Raw genomic sequence first — 17,619 nt, forward strand, 5'->3', positions numbered from 1 at the left:
ATCAACATTCATAACTCTCTTCACGCAAATTCGTCGGTTTCGGGTACTCTTGACCTGACCTTTTGCCACGACGTCCTTAATTTTATCAAGGTACGTTCGTCTAGGCGTTCACACTCTCCACACAATCCTTGTTTTTTGCTTAGTCAACCTGCTTTCATTCTTAGGTTAATATTGAAATAAATTCCTAAGAATGTGCTAATAAGCACTCACCTGCTTAAAAAATAAAGTAAGATTGTAAAGTAAGTAGTAATTTAATCTTGATTATAAAAATACAGCAAATGCAATTAAATCAATCGAAATACATTTAAATAATAAAGCATAGGAATTCAGTGACATATTAGGCTAGGCTTGATAAAACATTAGTTCTTAAATTATAATTTTGTGATTAACTTTCTCAAGGCAAATCTTTATGTTACTACGAGCCACAGCTCATACACTCATCTTTGTTTTGCAAAGAACATGTAATAGCCGCCATATTTGCGTCATCGGCTTCTGATTTTCCATTTGTCACTTTTCCCCTAACCTTGCTCTTATCCACTGTAAATTGAATAGCATTGGCGGCAGGCTTTGTTCGTAGATAATACATTCCAGTTTTGAGACCCATTTTCCAAGCATAAAAGTGTATAGAAGTTAGTTTTCCATAATTTGGCTCAGCTACATGTATATTAAATGACTGGCTTTGATCTATGAATGCACCTCTGTCTGCCGCCATTTGAATGGTAGTTTTGACTGAAATCTCCCAAACAGTTTTGTACAAGTCTCTTATATCTTTGGGAATGGTTTCAATATTTTGAATTGATCCATTATTATGAATAATGAGATTTTTCATATCTTCATCCCATAGCTCAGCTTCTGTTAAATCACGCAATAAGTGATGATTGACAACTTGGAATTCTCCTGATAATACACGTCTTTGGTAAATATTAGATGTGAAAGGCTCAAAAGATTCATTGTTTCCAAGTATTTGTGCTGTTGAAGCAGTAGGCATAGGAGCTACTAGTAGTGAATTGCGAAGTCCATGTTTTGCAATTTTGTCTTTCAATGCCTGCCAGTCCCAGAGGTCTGTTGGAGTTTTGTTCCACATCTCATATTGTAATATCCCCTGACTGACAGGACTACCATGATATGTCTCATACACCCCATATTTTTCTGCCAATTCACAACTTGCCTCTAAAGCTCCGTAATAAATAGTTTCAAATATTTGTTGGTTCAGTTTGATAGCAGTTTCACTTTCATATGGTATGCGCATTAATACAAATGTATCTGCTAATCCTTGTACACCGATTCCAATAGGTCTGTGCCTCATATTTGATTTTTGGGCTTCAGGCACTGGATAGTAATTGACATCAATAATTTTATTTAGATTCTGGGTAACTATCTTTGTGACCTCTTTAAGTTTGGTAAAGTTGTAAGTTTTGTCATCATTCACAAACATGTTCAAAGCAATAGATGCTAAGTTACAAACTGCTGTTTCATCTGCAGATGTATACTCAACAATTTCTGTGCACAAGTTGCTACATTTAATTGTGCCTAGATTTTTCTGATTACTCTTCCTATTACAGGCATCCTTGTATAACATATATGGTGTTCCAGTTTCTACTTGTGCTTCAATAATAGCTTTCCACAGTATCTGTGCTTTGACTTGTTTCACATAACGTTTTTCCTGTTCATATTTTTCATACAAAGCCTCAAACTCTTCACCCCAGCAATCGGCTAAACCTGGAGAATCATGAGGGCACATAATACTCCAATCTTCATTTTTTTCAACACGTTTCATAAATAAATCTGGAATCCACAGTGCATAAAAGAGTTCTCTTGCACGTACTTCCTCTTTACCATGATTCTTTTTTAAATCTAGAAACTCGAATATATCAGCATGCCAGGGTTCTAAATACACTGCGAAAGCGCCCGGCCGTTTATTGCCGCCTTGGTCCACATATCTGGCAGTGTTATTGTAAACACGCAACATAGGCACTATACCATTTGAGACACCATTTGTTCCAGCAATGTAGGTGCCTTTGGCTCTAATGCAGTGCACATGAACACCAATACCACCAGCTGATTTAGAGATCAAAGCACACTGTTTCAAAGTGTCATATATCCCCTCAATGCTGTCATCTCTCATAGCAACAAGAAAACATGAAGACAACTGTGGTCTAGGGGTGGCAGCAGCAAAAAGAGTTGGACTCGCATGAGTGAAATATTTCTCAGATAATAAATTGTATGTCTGAATGGCGGCATCAACATCTTCACCATGTATTCCGATAGAAACTCTCATTAACATATGCTGCGGTCTCTCGGCAACCTAAAATAATAGGAAAATTAGTAAAAAAAAAAAAACATTGTGGTTCGAATCTCTTTAAATGCAAAATTGATAAAATGTATCAAATCTTCTTTCCTTTGGGGGCAGACAGAACCAATAGTCTCGGAAGAACTCTAAAGCCATAATCAGATGAATGGAATTGAAATTCCGAATATAGTTGGTAGTTGCTAGCCCTGTACCCTGCACCCTTTCTGTTTGTTTAGTGGAGTTTTAAAATTATTGTTTTAGATACCAATAAAAGTGATATTCTTACCTTATTATTGATTTTCAGCAAATATGATCTTTCAAGAGTTTTGAATCCAAAGTAATTATATTTGAAATCCCTATCATATACTATTGCAGAGTCCAATCTTTCCTTGTGCTTCATAACTACATTATAATGGAATTCAGAAATCATAGGGGATCTCTTCTTAGTATGCGGATTAATAATATTGTACAGATCTGTTATTACATCTGGAAATTAAAAGCACAAATAAAGGTAAGCAAATAATTTCTTTCAAAAACATTAACATACATATGAAAAGTTCTAATTTTATTATAAAGATGTAGTCTCTGCCAGATCACCACCTGGAACAGATGGCATTTTAAATGAATCAATCAAACTAAATCTGCCAGAGACTGCCAGATTAATAAAATTGTAGACTCAGAATATATACCAACTCAATGGACACCAAGCAAGCAATAACCTTAGTCCACAAGAAGGGAGATAGAGATGACATCATTAACTATCTTCCCATTAGCATAATGTCAAACATCTACAAGATTTTTTCCAACATTATGCTGAATGTTAGATGAACAGCAGCCCAAGGAACAAGCAGGTTTCAGAGCTGGTAATTGCACTGTTGACTACATACATGCAATAAGACAACTGATTGAGAAATGCCAAGAATATAGAGCAGTGGCCCTGAGAACGAATACTAAACTAAAGTGGAGATGGACAGGCCATGTGATGCATGACAAAGTACAGAAGTGGGCACAACTGATCATGGACTGGACCCCAAGATGTGGAACAGTAAGGGGAGGTTGACAGAGAAAATGGGCAGATAGTATAGACACGAGGCAGGTGCCTTGTTGGTGAAACTCAAAAGGGACCAGAAAAAGTGGAAAGATATGAAGGAGGTCTTTGGGTCTAAATGATATGCTGATGGAGACTGGTGTGTTTTAATTTAACAGTTGTACATGTGTATTTGTAAATCTGTAAATCAGCAATAAAGGCAATTGAATTTGAGTCTCTGCCTATTGCGCCAAGATCTGGGAAAAAAGCCTAATTTTGTGTATAATTATATGTTTATTATTATTTTGTTTTTCAATAGCCTTATATATTAGCTCTTCATCTTACCTGAGAAATGCTTTTTGGTTTCTTTGTGCAAGTTTGAGATAGCCAGTCTAGCTGCTAAAATAGCATAATCCGGATGATCAGTTGTCATTGTAGCTGCTGTTTCAGCAGCTAAATTATCCAGTTCTACAGTGGTCACCCCTGAGTAGATTCCACTTATCACTTTCAGAGTTATTGACACCTAAAGATACAAATAATACATATGTCAGTTTGATAACTAATGGGAATCCCCCACTCTCTTTTTATGTATTTCTGCTATTAAAAAATATAGTGATAACTCACTGGATCCACAAAGTCCATATTTAGTCCGTAGCAAAGTTTTTTGATCCTCGATGTAATTTTATCAATGTGAACTTCCTCCATTCTGCCACCTGAAACAGAATAAAACCACATCAACTAACACAATAAACCTTACTGTGCCTTAAATAGATTTCTGGGAATTCAAATGATAAGACTTTGTACTAACAATGTTAATTATTTGAATTCCAAGAAATTCTGTCAGTTTAATAACTGTTATTCCAGAATTTCATTAATGAGATTGGTATTTTATATTTTTAATTCCCTAGGCAAACCTTTTTAAAAAATTTATCAAAACTGGCACTTAGTTTGTAGATAGGTAGGAGCACTTATTACTCTATACAGCTACAGTGATGTGCTCCAAATTTATAAGATTATTTTAAAAATCAACATTAATAACATTTTAAAACACAAGTGCAGTGATATACACACGCAGCAGCTTTAAGTGTGTTGATAATAAATAATAATAAAAATATGAGAAGAAAGAAATGTTTTAATTTGTAACAAATCAACTTAAACAACTAGCTTTATTTTAATAACATAATATTAATAAAGGCTCCATAGATAGGTTCTACTATCTTGTTTCAACTATATTCCTCCAGAGACAATGCTCCGGATAACAATAATAAATTTCAGGAAATACAAGTAAGGCTATGATTTATCCTGCGTAAGTTGTAAAAATAAAGCAGCTTAACACGGCTAAGGTTAATTATAACAGCCAACACAGTAGGACTTTGGATTTCCTCAGCCGACGTTCATCTCTTAGTGTCTCTTAGAGATGAACGTCATAGGATTCCTCATTTGAGCGAGACCTCGGCCTGAAAATACTGATATACAAGTTATCAGTTAAGACGGGAAATACCATAGTACATTCTATGAGTACTTACATTAAGAAAATAATTGCAAAAAATCTACTAGACAGGTAACACGAGATCTTTGAAGTTGCAAAGCGTTAAATGATCACTCACCTCTTTTGTGAACAAATAGCTTGTTCATTTTCCCCACCATTGTTATTATAACTTGTTGTTTTCTATTCGGTAATAAAAATAACAAACAAGATATATTATCTGGGGACAGTACCGCAAATGTATAAAACTTTATTTTATTTTCAAAATTAAAATGAAACACCGAACAAGTAGATTCACCAAAAGTTGACGTTGACAATCAAAATACGCGGGAAAGGCGGCAGTTGGCGCGCGTTCGGATTTCGCAAAGACATGTATATTCAATCATATTTCAATGCGGCAATATACAAATATACAAAATACCAAGCCACAGCTTCGCTTCGTGTGTCTGTCACCCACCAACTAAGCATGAAATTCTATCCAACTATAAATAATTTAGTGGATAAGCACCAACCGACAAAGGAACCACTCAAAAGATTTATCGTCATGCTAAATGAGTGTGTTATTGTCTAAGACTATCAACTTAATTATATAATGTTATTGTAGGACAACGTATTGAGGTAGGTAATATTATTATCATCCTGGCGACATAATTATTTATAATCACGTTATTCAATCGATACTTTGATCGATTGTTACTCGTATGGATACAAACGGATGGATGGGTTATGACCAGAGATGGGTTATGACTCATAATCCATCCATCCGTATGACCAGAGAATCTCTGGAGGCTTACCACGACGTCTTATAGCAAGACCTAAATTGAACTGCACTGCTTTTTCGTACCATGACATCAATTATAACTCATAACTAGTGTCCGACCGAAGGTCTATTTTTGGCCGAAGCCGAAGCCGAAGCCGATTAATCGGCTATCGCCACAACCTTCGGCCGAAGCCGAAGCCGAAGCCGAAGGTTTATATTCTCTCAGCACTCAGTAATTAATTTTGTTCAATATTGTCTACAAGCTACAATTAATATTAAAATCATTTCAAAACCTCAATATTGAAGGTTTATATATTGACTGTCTCATATAGAAGTTGATGATATATCATAGAGGTGGTTGGTTTAGAGATAAACTAGCTGTTGCCCGCGACTTCGTCCGCGTAAATTTCGAGTTGAATTTTAATCATACAGTCAGATACAGACAGACAAAAAAATGTAAAAAAAAATTCTCTATCCGTTTCAGTCAAAATATTAAATGTACAGAAAAAATATTTTTACCGTTTTATTATACGTAGTATTTTGATTTTCAGTTTTTTTACATAAAATACTCAAACAATACAAAAAAATATATTTTTAATAATAAAAAATATCTTGTAATTGTTGGGATTCGAACTTGGACCGCCAACTTCACAGTCTCACGGGCTAACCACTGGACCATCGAAGCCGTTGCGTTGGTGTCGAAATTAAAGTAGACTACATACATATGGTCACGTCTTTATCCCTTGCGGGGTAGACAGAGCCAACAGACTTGAAAAGACTGAATGGCCACGTTCAGCTATTTGACTTAATGATAGAATTGAGATTCAAACAGTGATAGGTTGCTCGCCCATCGCCTAAAAAAGAATCCCAAGTTTGTAAGCCCATCCCTTAGTCGCCTTTCACTTATATTTATATGTTATAGGTATAATGCCGTCGTATAATGATAAATGTCTTTGAATTTTTAATTTCGTAACTTATTTGCCGGCATACTGATGCCTTGAGTTCATTCAAATGTCGATAACTTTTTTTTTTGTGAACCGATTTTGATGAAACAAACTTTAAATGTTATTCTGAGTTAAAACAAAGCAATTGGTGAAAGTTTGAAGTAAATCGGTTTAGTACTTTCGGAGATAATAGTATAAAGTGATCATACATACAGACAGACAGACAAGAAATGAAAAAAAAATATTTTTGCTTTCTATTATTCATTCTAAGTGTCCCTCTATCCATTTCAGTCGAAAATACTAAATGTACAGACAAAATATTTTTACTGTTTTATTATATGTATAGATAAAAGTTTGTGATTTACCTACTAGTAAAAATAATGATTTGATTTCTTACAAAAACACTCGTTTAAATACACGTACGGACTTGTTTTGATGCTATCAGCAATGTGATATTTTGACAGTGACTCCCCGCCGCCTCATGACTTTCGTAACAGTTCGTTCAATCTCGACGGTCGCTCGGACCTTCGGCGAAACCTTCGGCTTCGGCCGGATTTTGGGCCGAAGCCGAATGTTTCGCCGAAGGTGGATTTTTTGGCCGAAGGTGGCCGAAGCCGAAGCCGAAGCCGAAGCTTCGGTCGGACACTACTCATAACCCATCCATCCGTTTGGCAGAGATCGGAATAGGTAGATTGATTTTATGTACTTGCATCATGAATTACCATAGAAAGCGTAACATAGATAAGCCTCTTTTCCGGAATTCCATTTCAGTGCAACACATGAAATGATTGATATGACATAAAATGAAAGGATGAAATTTCAAAAATTCTTACACTTACACTAAACTACATTGTCCGCGAGTAACATAGGACTAAAATTTACGTGAACGAAGTCGGGGGAAAACTGCTACCACTAATATATTCTTCATCCCACTTGTAAAAATTCCGGAAAAAATCTTAATAATTTACAAATCCCGCAATCCCGGAGGCGTGTCCATATTTTATTCGTTTCAGTTCATCGACTCCAATTAAATCTACCTATTCCGATCTCTGGTAATGTTATGACAAATGTCACTGTCATATGTCGTTTATTGTTTTGTTTTTTACTTCTGTTTAGATTTTACTGTATTTAATATTAATCAGAATAGAAAAATAAATGTTTATTACATTAGAATATCAAAATGATAAACGGGACGTTTTGAAAAGTGGACTTTTTGGGTCGAAGGAATCAAAACCTTCATCGTATGACTCATTTCACAAAAGTAAATAATGATAAGAAGATATATAGGTACTTACTTTAAAGCTTTAGCCATTTGTATACTACAATGTGAAAGTTCTATGAACGTTGTTCTATAAATAAAAAAATATTGATCTTGAGCAAATATTGAAAATGAAGACTTCAAGTTTAGTAATTGATGGCCAAGAATATGACAATCTATCGTTTACCATTGGGTTAGGTCTTGCTGTTGCATCAAGTGTGTTTATTGGATCTAGTTTCATCATTAAGAAGCTAGCATTAAGGAAACAAATCTCTTCTGGTAACATAAGAGCTTCAGCTGGAGGATATGCATATTTGAAGCAATGGATGTGGTGGTTGGGCCTAATTACAAGTAAGTTAACTACATAATGCTTCCATCAAACTAAATCATCTATTACAGTGATATTGTATGAAGTGACTTAAGGATCAAGCTCTCTCTTTTTCCAGGCTTTAGTTTTAGTTGCATCGCCACCACTCTAGAGAAGAGCCTGGGGTATGCCTTTGACCATGGGCCCTGGATTGTGTAAGTCAGGTTTTTACATGAAGCGAGTAAAAAACCTAAAACCGTAACCTCAATAACCTTTGCAAGTACACCTCACTCATATTATATCAATCAGTTTCCTGGATGTGCACGTTTTCTCACTATGTTTTCCCTCACCATTAAGCTATTAGCCATTTCTTAAAATTTATGCTGAATATTATATCATCTGTCATAACTTCTTTGACAATTAACATATTCTGTGAAAAACCTAGGTAGGTTTATAACAACATAACTAAATTATGTTCCAAATAACATAACCATGACTTGTTTTCATTCCAGTGGGGGTTGGAGAGGGGGCAAATCTTCTAGCATATGCATTTGCACCTGCAGCCCTGGTCACACCTCTGGGGGCTCTCAGTGTCCTCGTCTCAGCTGTTTTGTCATCAAAATTTCTTGATGAGAAACTTAACTTCCTCGGAAAGGTAAAATATTTATCCATCCTATCTTTTTATAACAGACCTATTTGCTCAAGAAAAATAATATAAGTAAGTTAAGTAAGATAAAATAATAATTATCTTTTACAGATATCATGCTTTCTCTGCATTGTTGGATCTGTCATAATAGTCATTCATTCACCAAAATCAGAAGAAATCAAGACTTTCAAGGAGCTTACACAGAAGCTTACAGACTATGTGTTTGTTACATATGTTTCAATTATCATTTTTATGACAATAATAATAAAATTAATGTTTGTGCCTAGATTTGGTAATTCAAATATATTAGTTTATTTGTTTATATGTTCTGCCATAGGTAGTCTAACTGTTGCATTTTGTAAAGCTGTGGCATTAGGTGTCAAAGAATCCATTGTTGGCAATAATGTTAACAATATTTCCAATTATATGTTTTGGTTAATTCTTTTAAGTTGCATCGTTTGTATTATGATACAGATGAATTACTTGAACAAGTCCCTAGATATATTTAATACAAGTATTGTCACTCCTGTGTATTATGTTATGTTTACAGTATTAGTTATAATTGCCTCTGGTATTCTGTTTAGGGAGTGGGAGCACATGAAATTTGGGGACATTTTAGGGTGTGCATGTGGATTTCTTGTTGTTATAACTGCCATCTTCATGTTAAATGCTTTCAAAGATTTACAATTTACTTTAAGAGATCTCAATATTAATGCAAGACATTCAAGGAATAGTAATGATGAGTTTGTAGTCAGTTTGTCAAGAAGTAGAAGTAGGTAGAAGGGTTCATGACATAACAGATTCAATTGGCAGTGCCAGTATTAACCTTAATTTACATTAATTAGGTAGAGTATTTCTTTTTAGTTTAAGATTGAATTAATAAGAACAAGAAGTACATTGATAGCTTAAAGCTTAATAATGCCTATTTATATTTGTTATAAAGGTTAGTGAATTTGTATAACAAAGGATAAACCATATTTTTTAATAAAAATAATATCATTTTTGTATTCTTTATGCATTTTATTTTTTCCCCCTAGACCAAATACAGCATAAGTTCTACTTATAAAAGCATTCTGGCAGTCTCCTTACTTTTAACGGTTAATGGTAATAGCACCACAAGATAATGAAATGGCAGATCTTAATACAATGACTATTCAATATTCACTTTCATATTTAATTTAGAATCATCACTCAAATAATTCTCATCTTTGCAATAACTACAGATTTTGTATTGTATGTACCTGACTACACCAATGAAAATAAACATATTTGGTATTATCTGTAGAAATTTCAAACATGATTTCTTAAGGAATAAAACAATAACAAGAAACTGATTTGGTAAAACTAAAAGCCAAACAGCTAAATGTGGCCTATCAGTCTTTTCAAGACTGTTGTTGATCCATACATCACTGTTCAATAATGAGCTTCGCTTAATCCAAATTTAATATCAAAAGAAGCTATAACAAATTTTAGCACATTTTTAAGTTACAAATATATAGTCACGGAATGATAAATAAATGTTCTACAAATAGGACAAGTGCGCTGGTAGCCATACAGGCGTCGGCAGCACTCTGTGCACAGACACACATGCCGGCATGGCAGGGTCAAAACACACTTCTGACGGTCTTGGCAAATAACACATAGAGCATCCGCACCATTCCCACTCTCGTCAACATCATTTATGTCATAAGTCTCATCTCCTGTAGTAATCTCCTGGCCACTGGCCATGTGTGCTATGACTCTCACCTCAGGATCAGTAAAATAATTATAAACTGTGTAATAGAAATACATCAATTGTCTCACCACAGACCAATAGCATGAGATGAGTTGAGCAAGAACAGCTTCTCTGTAATGTATTGTTAACCGGACAATCAATATGGCACTTATTAGTCCTATGAATGATTCCAAAGGCACATCAGTCAGAAAATTTGTTATCTTCAATAATCTCATGTAAGCATACACTATTATGTCAATGACAAAGTCTTTCACAGCCTGAATTCCTGCTTTGAGCAATTGTGGTAAATGAATAGGAATAAATGTTATTATGAACCATAATGCTTGTCCCAGTAAAACTATACTGCTTTTTAATATGATTGTCACTTGCTTAACAATAATAATAAAACCAGTAAACAAATAATTTACGGTAGTTAATATTTCCCTGGTTCTGTATTCCACTCCATTAAAAATACAGGCTATACCATTCTGGAAATTGCCAATCTGTTCACACAAGACATGCAGAATGCTGGTAAAAAAGTTTGGAATGTCTTCAGTAAATATCGTTATATTGTCTTCATAAACAATCTGGAGAAATAACATAATATAATGCGTGAAATCATAAACAGCACTGAAAATTCCCGATATCAAAGTTACAATGACTCTTCCCACAAATGAGGCTCCGAATAAAATTTTGTGAAGTGCTAAGGCACATAAGTTCAACACTTTTACAACAAGGAAAATCATTTTTGTTTAACATTGTTTATCAGTCAAAACTGCCTTATTCAGCTAAACTTTTACTTCATTCTAAAGCTTAAATGCGTGATAGACAACTATTCCGAAATATTATGTACAATATTATTCACTAGAACCAGTAGGTACGCAGCACAAACTAAATAGAGATAGGTACAACAGCAAAGTTTAGCAGTTTGCTCAGAAAATGTAGGTGTAGTGTCACTAGTGTTGCAATCAATCGATAGGTAATTGCATGTAAGCGACACTATCGATAGTTTTGCTGCTGACTGTATTATGGGCGCTCCACACTCTGGCGAGACTTCTCACAAAAAATTAGGCGAGAAGCTTTTTGGATACACACTCTCAACTGAAATAACTACTGCGACTAGTTTATTACTATGCATAAAGTTGTTTGCAAATAATTGTGTTAGTAGACCACATAACACAAATTTACAATGTCTTTGAAGCAATCCCGCGCTCACTTCCTTGCTTTAAACGAATGAATATGAATTTGTGACAAATACTTTTAAAGAAGTTTGATCGAAAATAAATAAAATGTTAAATATGTTTTACATGGACTTTACAAATACTTAAAGACTTAGCTAATTTTAATGATTAATTCTATAATCTTTCAACACAACTGTAATCGTACAGTACCGACGCGACGCGATTAGAAGTGTTCACAGTGAACCCGTCATTTGATCAACGAGTAACGTTACATGAATTTACTGGTTAATACAAAAAAAATACGTTAAATAATCTTAACGATGCCTTTTAACATAATTTTTTTTACATGAGTATAACGATAAATGAAGTCAAAAATATCTTAAACCCGCATAACGGTGGAGTATTTTTAACCGGTAACCTTTTTGACAGAAATAAATAAGGATACCAATTTTTTAACGATTATTCAAGCCCTTCTTTTGGACACGGTTCGCAACTTAGGGGTTTTCCCCCAAAATTTTGGGGGTAGATGAGTGGGATGGTATTTTTGTTTAGGGTTATTTTTAGGGGTTTTCTGAATATATATTATTCTGCAATTCTGAATATAATAGAACTATTCAATCCAATTGAGTAATAAAAGATGGACTTATACTTTTAGTTCAGTCGATTTTTATTAAGAAGTGTATAACAATATGGACGCAGCTGGAAACTTCGAAAATATCGCAAAATTCTGATTAGCGTTTGTTACGATTTCCATTTCAAACGCAAGCGTTGAACGTGTTTTCTCTATCTATAATATAATCAAAAATAAGCTACGGAATAGATTATCGATTGGAATGTTGCAAAGTATAATGATGGTTCGTTTCAAATTAATTCGGAATGGATCATGCTCTACGTTTAATCTATCTTCAAAAATGTTGAGTTTATGTAATGTCAATCTATGATTATAAAAATGCGGACTCTTCATAAGAAATTGATATAATTAATTGCGTATTAGATAATTTATAAATAAAGAAAATTGATAAATATTACTACATATCATTTTTATAAATTTATTTGAGGCAAATATATCAATATGTTTGAGGCAATTTTTTTTTTGTGTTGGTGACACTGCTTTTGTACTCACGTATGTACGTCAGTGGCCAATCCAAAGAAAAGCGTCTGTTTTCTTTTGTAAAATCAAGTAGATTTTTGGATCGTGGTTTGAACTAGAAGTATAGTGATTGTATTTATTCTAACCCAGTAATTTTGACCTCTAAGTAGATTAGTTTAATTATTATATACTTTACAATAATCATGTCGAGTACATCGCAAAAGCACAGAAACTTTGTCGCGGAACCTATGGGCGAGAAATCCGTAACGGATCTCGCAGGTGTTGGAGAAGTTCTTGGGAAAAGATTAGAAGTGGCAGGATTTGACAAGGTTGGTGCTTATTTTCTTTCTTGAATGTATCTGAGGCGTGGTTTCTCACAAAGGGCATATTATAAAATAGCCACTGGGAACACCTGTCTCCATGTCTACCCTTTCAAACTTATTAGTCACAGGTAGCTGGAAGTTGAATTATAAATATAATCACTTCTTTCTACCTCATAGACAGAGCCAACAGTCGTGAAAATAAATTTATGGCTTAATGATAGAATTGACATTCAATTATTGACAGTTTCGCAACCCATCTTAAAGATAATCCCAAATTTCTTAACCTTTACCTTGATTGTCTTTTACAATAAGGGAATGTTGTGATTTAAAACGAGATGTAGTGACAGGTATATAAAAGAGAATGTTTAGATAGTTTGGTCATGTCGAGAGGACGGATCAAATATACCAAGGAAGTGTGAATGGCACTGTTGGAGTGGAAAGACAAATACCCTGATCAAATCAGATATATTCTAGTGAAAGGTCAGGTCAAGAGTATGTATGTTTTATCATTGCTACCAGGCCAGCATGGAAACTTGCATTGATGAATTTGTGCCTATTCCCTTAGTCACCTTTGCCAACATTCATTGGAAAGACATGGTTTGGTTCTATTCTAAAGTGCCACATGACACCTTATAGTTATGAAAAACATCAAAATTCAATTCAGCAGTTATATTGTATTTAATTAACAATTTTTTATTTCACTATGTAATGTCAATAATATAAAGGAATTAGATTATCTTATGATTGCAAAATGTCATGTTATAAAGTTTACTACATTTTTGCCCTTAGCTGTTGATATTAATTTATTATGCTAATAATATGAATTTATAATTGTGTGTTGTTGTAGGCTTACGTGGTTTTAGGCCAATTTTTGGTTTTGAAGAAAGACAAAGAGCTCTTCCAAGAATGGATGAAAGAAACATGCAGTGCTAATTCCAAACAATCCGCAGACTGTTATCAATGTTTGAAGGACTGGTGTGATGAATTTTTGTAAACACATGCATTTTTTATACATATATAATGTAAATAAGTGTAATAAGTACATAAGTCTGGATTTGGTAATTTTTATGTGCATTCTTTTCTATTCCACAATGATCCATATTCATAGAATAAATAATCCTATAATGTTAAATAAAATATGTAATAGGTAATTTTTGTGAAGTGTGAACCAAATATATTAAACAATAATAATATTATTTTCTTTACTCAGTTGTTTTATTCCTTCTCTTATGTTCACAAATTCTATGAATGAAAAGAAGCCTCTTATTAATATTTGGACTTTAAAAACACCATTGCAAGATACCCTTAATATGCATTGCAATCTAAGATTCTAAGATTGTGATTTGTGGTCATTGGTGGATTCTTTTGGCCCCTCCCCAGGTAGTGATCAACAATCTGCAGTAACTGCTCTGGTGGTCCTAACATTCAATATTATATTCTTTTTGTCGGAAAATGGCTAACATGAAGCTGTCTTGGCTGGAACATTTTAGGATCATACATCCAGTTGAATTTGCAGGGTCCTGTTTTGTGTGTTAATTTTAAGGTATTTTTCTTTCTGACTTCAAAACAATGTATACGAAAATTAATAACTTGCATCCAAATTGGCAGCAACTCCTCATTTTTCTAAATAAGACCTGGAGTACACATTTAACCAGGCAGGTTTTTACATGCAGCAACTATTCCACGTGATGTAGATAGCTTCAGTCTGACTTCCCCAATCTTTGCCTGGTTGCATATAAGTTACAAGGTTTAAGTGTAAAATATAGATATTGTTGAGCTTCCTAATGTTGGTACATAGGGAAAGGGAAAGGCTTCAGTGGTTTTACACAGCTGCAACAATAGGGTACGGGAAAAGTATATACATTTAATCATTTTAAAAATATTTGTAATATATTCATTTACATTCTATTAATTACATGTTTAAGTATGTATAATAATGAAATATTTGCTAATATAATATACATACAATAAGTGGGCACCCAGTAATAAGATAAGATGTCGTAAGAGAGTTTAAACCCTTTTATGAAGATATTGCTTTGACGAATTTGTGGATGCTCCTTATTGGACCCTAGCTAGCCTTCTTATTGGTAAATTCCACAGCTGTGACCAGTCATATCACCCATGAACTATTTTATAGATGAAAGCTTAAGCCATTACAACAACAAAAAATATGAAGAAAAATATCAATACCCCAAAAACTTTAAACATAAGTGCTCTATTGCCAGTAACATTTTGAAAATACTTCAATATCTCCCTATGCCCAGCCTCTACATTCATTTCTGCGTCATGAATGTTTGCATCTATCCGTCCGATGGCCTCATCTTGTTCCTTCACCATATGTGCTAACTGTTGGAAAATGCCACCAAGTTCAACAATAGTGCTTTCTATGTTGTGCATAGTCTCCGCTCTCTGCTGCACATATGAATCTGAATCATCACGTAGAGCAAACTGTTGTGTTTGGACAAGTGATGATTCACCAAAGTCTATGCTCACATCATCTTGCTGCAATAGAGATGGAACCTCTGATACTATTGGTGTTACTCTTGAAAATTGTTCTCTTCTACTATTTTGTTGCTTCAAGTTTTCGGATCGCACTTCCAGAACCTGCAAAAGTGATAAGTTTAATCATTTTGTTGATCTACACAGAGCCAAGGTTTACCATATTTTTTTTTATAATTCCAAGTCTGTCTGTCTGTTATGCTTTCTGCTATACTGTTGAGACTTGACTTGACTTTTGATGACATTTACATATAATAAACACCAATAATTAGCTAGTTGCATTTCTGAAAATTCCCAAAAGAATAAAGCTCACATGGAGATGCAGGCAAAAGCTTTTTAATAAAATAATAAACATGGAATAATATAAATATTTCACGACATCTATAATTTTTATTTGCATTATTGGATTTTTTTTAAAGTGCTTGTCTATGCCACACGTCCTGCAGCATGTGTTAAACTCCAGACAGCATGTACTCATTATTACAGTAATATCCCGCCAAGTTGAGCAAAAAAAAAGCTGTACCATCATTTTCTTGAAGCAATTGTGAATAAAACAAGAAGCCTGACTTTTCAGTAACCCATCTTACCTGTTTGAATTGATTGCTCATTGACGCCAAACGGGACTGCAAGGCAACAACGACACTAGATGAATGACTGTGCATACTCTTGCGGCCTCTCGGCATCTCTCCCAGTTTTGCAATCTGCTGATTCAAGGAACTTAAATCTCCTTTAATAATATATGTGAGTTCTTGGATCTCTGTAGGTCGATCATCAAATAAAGATTTTTTCTTTGCCACTGGAATAAAGAAATACTTTTTTAGACCTAAGACCACCAGTAAGATGATGGGAAGCTATTTCTTTGGGATATTTAAATACCAAAAGCGTAAATATATCATAAAATGAACTTACACAAAGCTAATTTTTCCAGCTTAGCGTATGTGCTTGTGATATTTTTACTAATTACTTTCGCCATACTCATAAATTGTGAATAAGTTTCCAATACAGCAGCTTTCCTTTCATCTCTGACAACGGGCCTTGCTAATGTCCTGCCCTGAAGACTTCGTACAGCTGTTATAAATTCATTAGTTCTGTCTCGGGCAGCCATCACCGCTTCAAACACAAACTCTTGTAGGAAATCGAATTCAAATTCTTCTTCCACGTACGATCTATCAGATAATTGATTATTATGATGGTTTTCAACTGACTTATAAGGTTTTGAATTGGAGGAACCCTTTTTATCTAATTTATCGTAATTATCGAATTCTAGCAAAGAAGTTCGATCTGTTACACTCCCACTTGTAAGGTTCCGACGACGAGGTAGCATCGCATTCTAATTAACAACGATGGTGGAAAAAAAACACTAAACAGTTGAAAGTAACAAATTTTGTGCATTAATACGTAGGTGTTAGAAATAAATAATTAAACTTTCCTTTGTACATAATTCCATGTTCTATAATTTGTTTGTCAGTCATTGCAATGACATAATGATGATGTGACACGTCGACCCACTCACTGTTGCCATTTATAATATCATTCTCTTTGGTTGCATCCCATTTACCTCCTACATATAAATAAATCGGTCTTAAAAAGCGCTGCAATAGCCAAAAACAAGCCCAAAAAAATATCTTCAGAAAAATTACGAGCAAAAAAAGCTCAATAGTAAAAGTTCATTCATATAATCACGTCTTTATCCCTTGAATTTTATGATGAAAGGCAACGTTTGGCTGTTAAGCTTAATGATAGAATTAAGATATAAAGTATTGATAGAAATAGAATAATTAAATTTAAAAAAAGAAATAGTAATTTTACGAGTTGTTCTCCGCGAACTTGTATTTGTGCAAATTATTTTAAGATTGCGAAGGTTTGAAGAACGGTCGCGTCCCGCACCGCACGTGCCTACTGGTTTTGGTCACTCAAAGGTTGTCCGAGTCGATTTGGTGCAACCGAGTCGAGGTACGAAGTCGTTTTTTTTTTTTACATTACATTCAGTTAGCGCCTTACTCCATCCAGTGATTGTTTGATTAAATGAATCGTCTAAACTGTTTTAAAAGCACAGAAAGAATGCACAGATGGCGTTAATGTAATATTATGGAG

General features: G+C 34.2%; 5 protein-coding genes across 5 annotated transcripts; 2 read left to right on the forward strand and 3 right to left on the reverse strand.

Annotated features, from left to right (window-relative positions):
- Positions 1-232: 232 nt before the first annotated feature.
- Positions 233-5,123, reverse strand: LOC106132441 (ribonucleoside-diphosphate reductase large subunit). The gene is made up of 5 exons (XM_060947809.1): positions 4,925-5,123; positions 3,942-4,030; positions 3,663-3,840; positions 2,577-2,776; positions 233-2,305 (listed from the first exon to the last, which is right to left on the reverse strand). The coding sequence occupies exons 1-5, from the start codon at positions 4,962-4,964 to the stop codon at positions 416-418; spliced, it is 2,397 nt and encodes a 798-aa protein (XP_060803792.1). The 5' UTR covers positions 4,965-5,123; the 3' UTR covers positions 233-415.
- Positions 5,124-7,590: 2,467 nt separating this feature from the next.
- Positions 7,591-9,728, forward strand: LOC106132466 (magnesium transporter NIPA2). Its single transcript, XM_013331893.2, has 3 exons — positions 7,591-8,116; positions 8,585-8,727; positions 8,830-9,728. The coding sequence occupies exons 1-3, from the start codon at positions 7,897-7,899 to the stop codon at positions 9,496-9,498; spliced, it is 1,032 nt and encodes a 343-aa protein (XP_013187347.1). The 5' UTR covers positions 7,591-7,896; the 3' UTR covers positions 9,499-9,728.
- Positions 9,729-9,741: 13 nt separating this feature from the next.
- LOC132902510 (uncharacterized) lies at positions 9,742-11,379 on the reverse strand. Its single transcript, XM_060947869.1, has one exon. The coding sequence runs from the start codon at positions 11,176-11,178 to the stop codon at positions 10,204-10,206; it is 975 nt and encodes a 324-aa protein (XP_060803852.1). The 5' UTR covers positions 11,179-11,379; the 3' UTR covers positions 9,742-10,203.
- Positions 11,380-12,716: 1,337 nt separating this feature from the next.
- LOC106132464 (barrier-to-autointegration factor) lies at positions 12,717-14,231 on the forward strand. Its single transcript, XM_013331891.2, has 2 exons — positions 12,717-13,032; positions 13,874-14,231. The coding sequence occupies exons 1-2, from the start codon at positions 12,907-12,909 to the stop codon at positions 14,018-14,020; spliced, it is 273 nt and encodes a 90-aa protein (XP_013187345.1). The 5' UTR covers positions 12,717-12,906; the 3' UTR covers positions 14,021-14,231.
- On the reverse strand, positions 14,218-17,030 carry LOC106132463 (syntaxin-5). Its single transcript, XM_013331890.2, has 3 exons — positions 16,435-17,030; positions 16,113-16,321; positions 14,218-15,630 (listed from the first exon to the last, which is right to left on the reverse strand). Exons 1-3 carry the CDS (start codon positions 16,847-16,849, stop codon positions 15,172-15,174), a joined length of 1,083 nt encoding a protein of 360 aa, XP_013187344.1. The 5' UTR covers positions 16,850-17,030; the 3' UTR covers positions 14,218-15,171.
- Between the last annotated feature and the right edge of the window lie 589 nt (positions 17,031-17,619).

The sequence above is a fragment of the Amyelois transitella genome, chromosome 14 (assembly GCF_032362555.1).
Source record: "Amyelois transitella isolate CPQ chromosome 14, ilAmyTran1.1, whole genome shotgun sequence".
Lineage (NCBI taxonomy): Eukaryota > Metazoa > Arthropoda > Insecta > Lepidoptera > Pyralidae > Amyelois > Amyelois transitella.